Genomic DNA, 9,046 nt, shown 5'->3' on the forward strand with positions numbered 1-9,046 from the left:
CCCCCAGCACACACTGCCCGCTTCATCCCCCCTGCACCTCCACCCTCCGCAGCTCCACGCCTGGCTCCATCCTCGCTGTTACTCACACCTCTCACCCACCACAGCACTTAAACATGAAAGACATATGGAAATGAGTGGCACTAACAAAAGTATTAATTAAAAACCCATCTGTTGAACCAAGGAGAGCTTTCCCCTCCCACAGCTAAGCTTGGGCTGGGCAGTGATTTGGCTCCTTGGCAAAGCAGGATCCAGCCAGAGGAGAGACCTGCAGGACAGGGCAGCCCACAGGCTGGGCAGGGGGAGGGCACGAGGAGGTAGTCATGGAGCCAGGCTCCACAAGGAAGTCTTAAGTCATCTCCTCATGGAGCAAAAGACATGCCGGACCCATCCAGTTTGCGTTCAGCACGCTGACTCCCATCCTCAGGGCACTCACCGTCAGCAGGTCTCAGCCCAGGCCCCCTCTGTGCAGGGCAAGCCAGCCCTGCTGCCCTGCGGGTGGGCACAAGCAGGGCCTGGGAGCGAACCCCTTTGATGCTAAAGCCTTCCCAACTGCCCAAGGCTGGGCTGGCAGCCCCTGAGACCAAGCTGGTGGCCATACAGCAACCAGCAGCTGCTGCAGCATCCTGCTGTGGAGTCATTTCAAGGTGGAAGGCCAGCAGGGATGGGAGTCCAGTGCCCAGAAAGGCTCGGTGGTCAGCGCCATGGGCACGTTCAGCATCCATCTGGTCCCCGGCAAGGGCCTTCCTACAGTGGAAGGGTCATGGGATGGGGCCAGGCAGGAAGGCAGCCCTGCAAGAGAGCGAGTCCAAAACATTTCCTCTCCCCTCGGATGACAGCCTTGGGATGGATGCAGCTCACGGAAGGAGGGCAGCGATGGAGAGACGTGGCAAAGGGAAGCAGACATCCAGGTTGGAAGCCTCCCTTGGCATGAGGCCAGTGGCCACAGCCCCGGACAGCCCAGCTCTACCCAGAGGAAGCTGTCAGGAGAGCAAGAGCAGCAGATGTTGAGCTGTCCGGCAGCCCCCAGCTCTCAGTGTCAACCCTTCCCACAAAAGAGCGAGACAGACCCTTACCAAAGGCAGGCGGCCGCAACCGGGACTCACCGCACGGGACATGACAGTCACACTCGCAGGTGTTGCAGCGCTGGAACCAGCGCACCCAGCCTGAGCGCTTGGTGACACAGGCTGAGATCTTGATGCAGCTGTGGTTGAGGAAAGCTCCCAGGTGGGCCTGGGTGCTGCAGGATGAAGAGCACCTCCCGGTAATGTCCTGCTCGCTGATCTCGATACGACCTCGCAGGCAGATCCCTGCAAGAGCAGGGCCAGAGCACATGACGGGGTGCCCACCAGCCCTCCCGCAGCAAGCTGGGGGGAAAAGAGGGGTTGGAAACATGCCTGCAGCCCTGCTGCCTGCTCCCCACGCAGGCAGGATGCCCCCTCAGGCTCAGCACGACACCCGGCCGTACTCACGAAGGCAGGTGGGCTTGGGGGTCCAGCGACCATCAGACTGGCAGGAGCTGGCCGGGTCCCCCAGGAGCAGGAATCCAGGCCGGCAGCTGTACCGCACCACCGAGCCGACCCACCAGTCGTTGCCGTACACCACCGAGTCCAAGTCCGTTTCGGGTCGCCCGCAGTTCACTGGGGACAGGGAGGTTCCTGAGGGCAGCCCGCGGCTAGCGCCCTGCGCAGCCTGCTCGGCGGAACGTCAGCCCAAGGGGATGCACCCAGGCAAGGCTGCGGGCCCTGGGTGAAGACAAGGATGCTGGCCAGGATCTGCGGGTGCCCCAGGCTGCGTCCTCTTGTGGCCCGAGGACCAGGCTGCTGGAGAGACTCCACCACGCGCGTGTGCGTGGCACAAAACCCGCCCTCCCCAGGCTGGCTGTGCCAAGCCCCGCAGCCAGCCCCAGGGCCCCCCTGTCTCCCCACTCTGGCTGTACCTCTGCAGAAGGACTTGTAGCCCAGCCAGCAGCAGCTGCCATTCCCACACTGGCTCCTCTTCAGCTCCTTGTGCTTCCCCTTGCAGACCCCGAAGCAGATGGGTGCTGTGCCAGACCAGTAAGTATCCGGGTCTCCTGGTGTTGCAGGGAGCAGGACAGGGCTAGGGCTGGGGATCACACTTCCCGCCAGTTCCCCAGCCCTCAGAGACCCACAGGGAGGTGGTACAAAGTCCCAGCCCACCCCCCAACCCCTGCTGTGGTCAGCAGTGCACCCACTAGCACCCCCATTTCTGCAAGTCAGCTCCAGCTTCCCCTGTGCCACACCTCGGCACGGGGACGTGACAAAATTCTTGCTCCCAGCTGGGGAAGACCAGTCCAGCCAGTTACCAGCGGCTCTGGGGCACCCTGAAAGCCTCTCTGCCCCCAACACCCTGTTACCTTCTGGGTCTTCACAGGAGACCAGCACGGCCAGCACAGCGAGGAAGAGGGGGCCCAGTCCCATAGCGCACACACTGCCCTCCTCCCCTTGCCCCTCAGACCAAAGGCCACTCGCTGCTTGCCCAAGAGAAAGTGAACTTGGTTTCCATCCCCACAGGACAGGGGCTGCTGTAGGACACGGGGGAAGGGAGGAGACGTTCCCTTTAATGCCAATCCTCTCGCCAGCAGATAATCTCTGGCAGATTACCCTCCCTGGACCCAGTGTTTAAAGGGACAACTCCAGCCACCGCAGCCTTGCCTCCGCTCCCAACACCAAGCACTCGCACCCTGCAGCAGCCCTGTAGTCCAAGATAACGCAGGCGCAGCCACAGCCTTGGCAGCAGAGCCCCCAGCCCTGCATGTTGGCACGAGGGCCAAGCTGCAAGTGCTGCGAATGCAAACCTGGCCGGAGGCCCTTCTCTCGAAGATATCCTCAGCCCAGCTCTGCCAAGCACCAGGGAGCGAGGGCCAGGCAGGGGCCGGGAAGGCTGGGCAAGGCCCAGCCACACGTCAGCAGCCCAGGAGCTCTGTCCCCAGAGCGGCGTCCTCCCGCAGCGCGTGCTCAGGGCTGCTGGGAGAGCAGCTGCCTCCTGCACTGCCTCCCCCGAGCACAGGGTGCCCAGCACACCACCCCACCTGAGTTTCACCAGCCCCCCAGGAGGCACCCTGGAGAGAGCGGCACCGGGGCGCACGCCGCCCACCACCCCGATCCAGCAGCAGGAGACGTCCCCACAGGGCCTCAGCAGGCAGCTCTGCCCGCTTCACCCCCTCTCCTCACCCAGCAACCGCGGAGCACGCTGCCCTGCACCCAGGGCGCGGGCCTAAGGGGCTGCTCCCATCGCCCCATCCCAAGGGCACAGTCACCAATCACACCCCCTGGGTTTGGAATTAGAAAGTGAACAGGTGGCCAAGGGTTTAGTATAAAGTGATTTCCTCCATTAACCTGGAATTCCAACAGCTTTTGCTGAACTGCTTGAGAGAGGAAGCGAGGAGTAAAAAGTCAGCGTCCAGCCCAGATCAGCAGGGCACCTCCCTGCCTCCATCTGGGCACAGCTCTTCCACACACAGGGCAGTGTGGGCCCAAGCGTCACTCCGGGGACACCAGCTTCACGCCGTCCCCATCCAACTCACGACAAAGGGTAAGCTGGCTCTGCTCACAAGCCCAGGCTACTCTCTGTAGTCAAAAAATGACATCGCAGGCAGCTGACATTCACACCCTGAAGGAGGCAGCAAAAATCAAACTCAGGACAGCAGGGAACAAGAGTGCCAGAGCTAAACCCGGCCTTCCAGTGCCACCTCTGGGGACGTGGAACAACGCGCTCTCTGAGGCACCAAGTGGCAGCACAGAGGACATGTTAAGAGGCCCTGGCAGCTCTTCAGTGCCCACCTCCCACGGCGAAGGCTCTAGGCAACTCCCCCTCATCCTCTCGCCACAACGTGCCACGGCTGGCAGGGACGGGGCCGAAACAGACACCAGACACTGCTTGGCCTGGCAGTCTGACTTTTATTTGTATCGCCAAAGTACACTTTGCCCAACCAGGAGCCCAAGCCCCAATATGGGGAGGAAACCCAGGGAAGGACAAAAGCATTAAGGAGCTCCCAATCCCCCAGTGCTGCAGGGCAGGACCGCGCCTCCAGCCCTCTCCTCCCAGAGACCGGTGGTGCAGCCACCACCAGCAGCACCAGCTGAATGACCCAGGAAAGATGATGCACGGGGAAGTGCCGATGAAGGCAGAAGTAGAGCGTGCCATCCCTTAGAGAACAAAGTATGGACGCAGCCCCTGCTGAGGGCCACACATCTCCCCAGGGAAGAGGCTTCAGCTGCAGTGTCTGCTCAGCACGCCACCCTGCCTGGGGACATCCTAGCTGGGGACATCCTAGCTGGGGACCAGGCTCTGACAACTGAGCTGTGCAGCAGCAGCAGCAGGAACCACGTCACCAGCGAGTGACCAGGAGGGGAAGGCCTGTGTCAGGCTAAGGCCAAACCTCCTGGAAGGGTGGGAGAGGCTTGCTAGTCCCTAATCCCCAAGAAGAGGAGACAGACAGCTCTTTCCAGCTCAGATCACTCGATCCGCAACTGAGAGACCTGTCCTTCCCCTCTCCCCACGCTAACCAGAGGCTGGGGCAGCAGAGTGGGAAGCCAGCCAGCTGCACGTAGGTGAAGACAAGCTCAGCCCTCTGCCCCAAGCACTTGTCAACCTCCCCCACCAGCACATCCCATGGAGGCCCAAGTTTTCCTCATGCAGCGAGGCAGGCGAGCACCTCACACGATCTGGATGCCCAGCTCCTCGGCCGTCTTCTGCAGACGGTCCATGACATTCTCCTCCAGCTCCATAGCCAGCCCGCTGGGTGCTGCCACCTGCTCCTCGGAGGATGTGCTGGCCATGACATAATACACAGTCTCGCTCTCCCCATGCTCGTTGGTCCGGTTCACCACACGGATGATGGGGTTGGCGGGGGTGCCAGGTTCTTGCTCCGATGACAGCGCTGCTCCTGGGAAGGTGCTCGGCCGTGCTGGCTCAGGGTTGTCAGCAGAGCAAGGGGCTGGGCGCAGCGGGGCCACCTGCAGTTGAGTGATACTGTTCTCCACCAGTGGAGCCTCTGGCGGGGCCTCCAGAATGATGCCCTGCAGGTTGCCCTCACCCTCAGACAGCACCACACACTCAGCCGAGCCATCCAGTGCCTCCCCCTGCTTCTCTCCATCCTTCAGTAGCTGCTCCGTCAGCTCCACGCTCTCGTAACGCACCAGCTGCAGCCTCATGTAGCCATCCTCGTGTTCCTTGTACCTGAGCGGAGACAGGCAGAGGTGACGGAGCCATCACACTGCGGCCCCCTCCCTAGAGACAGGAGCAGCCTGAAGCAGCAGCCAAGAGGCACTACATCCTCGTTTCCAAGGCCCAGTGCTACAGAGATGACACCAGGCAAGATAAAAACCCTTCAGCCCTACCCTGAAAAGCACATCCATGTGGCAGCTTCTGAGCTTTCCAATAGGCCTCTTATCTCCCAAGGCCATCTACTTCCACCACTCTGTTTCACTGGGAGCATTTGAAGTCCATCCTCTTCCCCTACCAGCTTTTAGGCTCTGGAAACTCTCTGGAGCTTCCTAGAGAGGATGCAGCAGAGGCATCTCTCAAGACACTAACTCTTCCTAGAGCGGGACGCCTGGACCTGGCCCCCGCCAAGCTCAGAAGCGTCCCACCAGATGCAGCTGTGAGAGCATCGCTTCTGCCCTTGCCCCTAAACCTCTGACCCACTGCCAGAGCTGCCACCCTGCATTGCTGTCACTGTGCCAGATTTCACAGAATGCCTGCTGCCCAGCGCCTCCCAGCCACTGGGAAATGGGTCTTGAGCACATTACAGGCAAACATCAGAGCCCAAGCACTGCCAGGTCTCTGCTCCAGCAAGACACAGGGTGCAGCTCCAGCTGTCTCTTGCACTAGGGAGGAGGAAATGAGGAGCTAAGGATGGGCAGTACCTGAAGCGAGGATGACCCGAGGGCCATTTGAACTGGTGTTTCTTCCTGAGGTGGACAGTGAGGTTGTTTCCACGTGTGAAGCATTTGTCACAGACATGGCACTTGTACCGGGGCTCTGAGTCACCCTGAAGGGCAGAGAGAGGGATGTGAATACTCCATGAGCCTGATCAGAGGGCCTGGTACCCACGCGTGTGCATGGAAGGAAGAATCAGGTTCTCTGAGAAGACTGACATGACGTATCATTGCAGCAGTACGAGAGGAACGCAACTCAACTTCACATTCCTACAGCCCTGGTCAGCCTGAGGCACATCACATGACTTTAGCTTTTTTTTTCCTCATGCTTCTGTACAGCATGTTGCACTTAGCAGTTCTCAGCCTCACTGGGAGACAGTACACAGCAGAACAGCCCTCTGCTCCCTTCCCACCTCATGGACTTTCCGGTAGTGCAGTTTGATGGAGCAGAGGGAACGTGCAGTGAAGCTGCAAGCCTCAAACTCGCAGCGATAGGCTGGCTCTTTGCTGTGAGTGTCCAGATGTTTCCTCAAGTCAACGAGATTCTTGCAGCTAAAAGGAAATTACAAGGGGACAAAGCTGAAGACCGTGTAGCACGCACACGGACGTGCCTCTGGGTGCTTTTCTGTCACCGGTTTGGAAAAACAGAAAGCCCTGGTCCTCACCTGTAGTCACAGTAGTCACACTTGAACGGCCGCTCCTCGCTGTGCCGAAAACGAATGTGATTGCGCAGGGAGGAGGGCAGGGGGCAGGTCATGTCGCACAGAGGGCACTTGTAGTGGTTCACTGTGCGAAAGGACGGGTGGGAAACGTTACCACAAAGTACGGGAGAGCACACGCTCTTCAGAGCCTCAGCTGGGAGAAGCCTTTACTCACCATGGTTCCTCATATGGTCACGGAGCAGCCTCTCTGTGGCAAACCTCTTGGAGCAGTGAGAACACTGAAACCTCTGCTCTGCAGCATCGGGGCCAGGGAGAAAGGGGAAGGGGTGATGAGAAAAGAGATTAAAGCAAAGAGAGCAGCACAAAGAGCAGCAAGGGAGAAAAAGAGGCAGTTACAGTGGAACTGGGAACCCTTCTCTCCAGGCAGAGATCGCAGACACGAAGGCAAACAAAACCCAAACCACTTGCAAAGCCCAGGCTGCCTCCCCTGCGCAGAGCCTCCTCGTGCTGCCAGCGCAGGAACTGGGGAGCCCCCACACGCCCTGGCAGCACAGCACAAGGGAACTCAACAAGCAAATCCCAGTCCTGCTGCAAGTGCCCAGCTGCTGCCTTTGACTTCAGTCCTGGGTCCCCACAGGAGGAACAGCTCTGGCTGCAGCAGCGAGAGCCTGGGCAGCCTCCAGCCCCCCTGCCTCTGCCAGACACCTCTCAGAGATTCAGCAGTGTCGGAGCTCCCACTGTCCGGGGACGCCAGGCTGTTTCCAAGCACACCCCTGCCCTTTGCTCACAGAGAACAGGCAGCTCCAGCAAACCAAAAGGCTCAGGCAGAGGACTGCTCACAGTCCCGCTCCTCCCCGGCCCGCAGGAGCTTACGGTCCAACGCAGTCTGACGGCGGATGTGGTCAAAGAACTTGGTGTTGTTGGCAAACATCCCCCCGCAGGTAGGACAGGCCACCACTTTCTCCTGCGTGTGGCTGCGCAGGTGCTCCCGCAGTTTGCAGCGCCCCTTGAAGGTGCAGTCGCAGTCTAAACAGAAACAACAGAATGTCATTAAGATCCTTCATGCAGAGGCCACAATCCGCAGCGTGACTGAACGGCAGGCTTCTTGCTTCTGTTTTGACTAGCGAGGATGAACTCCCTGCTCCAAAAAGCCCACAGAGCAGGGCCACGGCAGGATGAGCTCACCAGTGTACAACCGGCCTGGGCACCCCCCACCACTGCAAGCAGGTAAGGCAATTGCAAAAAACACAAGAGAGAAAAATTATTGAAAACGATAGACTGGAGCCTTTTCTTCTAGGTACTAACATGAACAAAGAGTTCAATGTTAAGCACTCAACTGGACTCCCCTCCCCCCCGAAGGAAATTTTACAGGAACATTTCACTGTTAGGACCACACACGCATATTTTTGGAGTTCAAGAGGCTCCCTGGCACCCTGCCAAGGAGCGCAGAGTTCTCCCTCCAACAAATGCAATCCAGCCCTGCGCCAAGCTCGCCGGAGAGGCCTCGCGTGCAGGCACTAACCTTTCCAGCCACAGACAACCACATGGTTTTCCTTCCCCGCTGCCTTGTACTCTGAACAGAAACTGTGATCCTCCACGTGCCGATAGAACCACTCAGGATTATCAAATGATCGCTGTTGGGGAGAAAGGAGAGACAGAACAGGGTGAAGAGCTCTGCCAGAGCACAACAGGCGCTTTCACAGAGGTACAAACACAGCCCAGAGGCGGGCAGGTGAGCTGCAGGACAACAGCAGCTCTCCTTCCCCCTGCTGCCACATCACAGAGAACGCACAGGAAAGCGAAACCGGATCCCCTGTTCTCACCTCACAGTACTCCCACAGGCACAGAAAGTTCTCCTGGATCTCGGGGATGATATTGCGGCTCTGGAAGTCCAGCTGGCAGTGGCTCACATCCGACTGGCTCTGCAGGGCCCGCAGCCCCCACTGCTTCAGCTTGGTGTGGTAGCAGTGGAAATAAACGTGGCGAATGAGGTCAGCAGAGCTCTCCGGGGAACAGAAACCGCATTCCTGCCACAAACACGTGTATTCCTCTGCAACACAAACAGGAGATACACAGGCTATAATGGCCTGATGGAAACTCGCCAAGTAAAGCTCAGGCTCTCAGAGACAGTGAACCACCGCGGCTTTTTTTTTTTTTTTTTTAATTCAAGAGATTCCAGTCCTGCAACAGGCAGCGCTGCTTCCTCGGAGAGAGGATTCTGTCACAACGAAACACCTCGGGGAAGGGAGAGGGCCGGTGAGCCACAGCAGCAGAGGCTGCTGGCTCCTTACCGAGAGGGTCCATCTCGTCGCGGTGTTCCCCGGGAAGGTGCTGCCGCAGGTGCTGGGCCACATGCTCGCAAAACTCCTCCATCTTCGAGGCCACGTAGGTGCAGGACTCCCACTCGCACTGCAGCACCAGGGCGCCCTTACCGCCGGCCTTGGCGGGCGGCATGGCCGGGGCCGCCGGCCCTGCGGGGCGGCG

At 59.4% G+C, this 9,046-nt stretch overlaps 3 protein-coding genes across 6 annotated transcripts in view; all 3 read right to left on the reverse strand.

The window, feature by feature from the left end:
* Positions 1 to 6,599, reverse strand: part of ABCG4 (ATP binding cassette subfamily G member 4) — a 15,531-nt gene extending 8,932 nt beyond the window's left edge. The window contains exons 1-2 of the mRNA XM_026863670.1: positions 6,593 to 6,599; positions 4,261 to 4,264 (exon numbers count right to left, since the gene is read on the reverse strand). The gene's annotated coding sequence lies outside the window, so the exon portion shown is untranslated. The remainder of the gene's footprint in view (positions 1 to 4,260; positions 4,265 to 6,592) is intronic.
* On the reverse strand, positions 132 to 2,662 carry LOC113488496 (sushi, von Willebrand factor type A, EGF and pentraxin domain-containing protein 1-like). 4 transcript variants are annotated; one of them, XM_026863685.1, is made up of 5 exons: positions 2,375 to 2,662; positions 1,937 to 2,041; positions 1,470 to 1,655; positions 1,074 to 1,307; positions 132 to 977 (listed from the first exon to the last, which is right to left on the reverse strand). In XM_026863685.1, exons 1-5 carry the CDS (start codon positions 2,436 to 2,438, stop codon positions 964 to 966), a joined length of 603 nt encoding a protein of 200 aa, XP_026719486.1. In that variant the 5' UTR covers positions 2,439 to 2,662; the 3' UTR covers positions 132 to 963. The 4 variants fall into 4 exon arrangements, with proteins under 4 accessions (XP_026719486.1, XP_026719483.1, XP_026719485.1 ...); XM_026863682.1 differs by having other exon boundaries at positions 1,937 to 2,071; positions 2,375 to 2,657; XM_026863684.1 differs by having other exon boundaries at positions 1,104 to 1,307; positions 1,937 to 2,071; positions 2,375 to 2,655.
* On the reverse strand, positions 3,898 to 9,040 carry HINFP (histone H4 transcription factor). Its single transcript, XM_026863671.1, has 9 exons — positions 8,854 to 9,040; positions 8,386 to 8,612; positions 8,085 to 8,196; positions 7,436 to 7,588; positions 6,777 to 6,854; positions 6,566 to 6,686; positions 6,314 to 6,452; positions 5,889 to 6,013; positions 3,898 to 5,199 (listed from the first exon to the last, which is right to left on the reverse strand). Exons 1-9 carry the CDS (start codon positions 9,014 to 9,016, stop codon positions 4,677 to 4,679), a joined length of 1,641 nt encoding a protein of 546 aa, XP_026719472.1. The 5' UTR covers positions 9,017 to 9,040; the 3' UTR covers positions 3,898 to 4,676.
* Positions 9,041 to 9,046: the final 6 nt, after the last annotated feature.

This window comes from Athene cunicularia (genome assembly GCF_003259725.1).
Source record: "Athene cunicularia isolate RWA chromosome 24 unlocalized genomic scaffold, athCun1 chr24_part1, whole genome shotgun sequence".
NCBI classification, from domain to species: domain Eukaryota; kingdom Metazoa; phylum Chordata; class Aves; order Strigiformes; family Strigidae; genus Athene; species Athene cunicularia.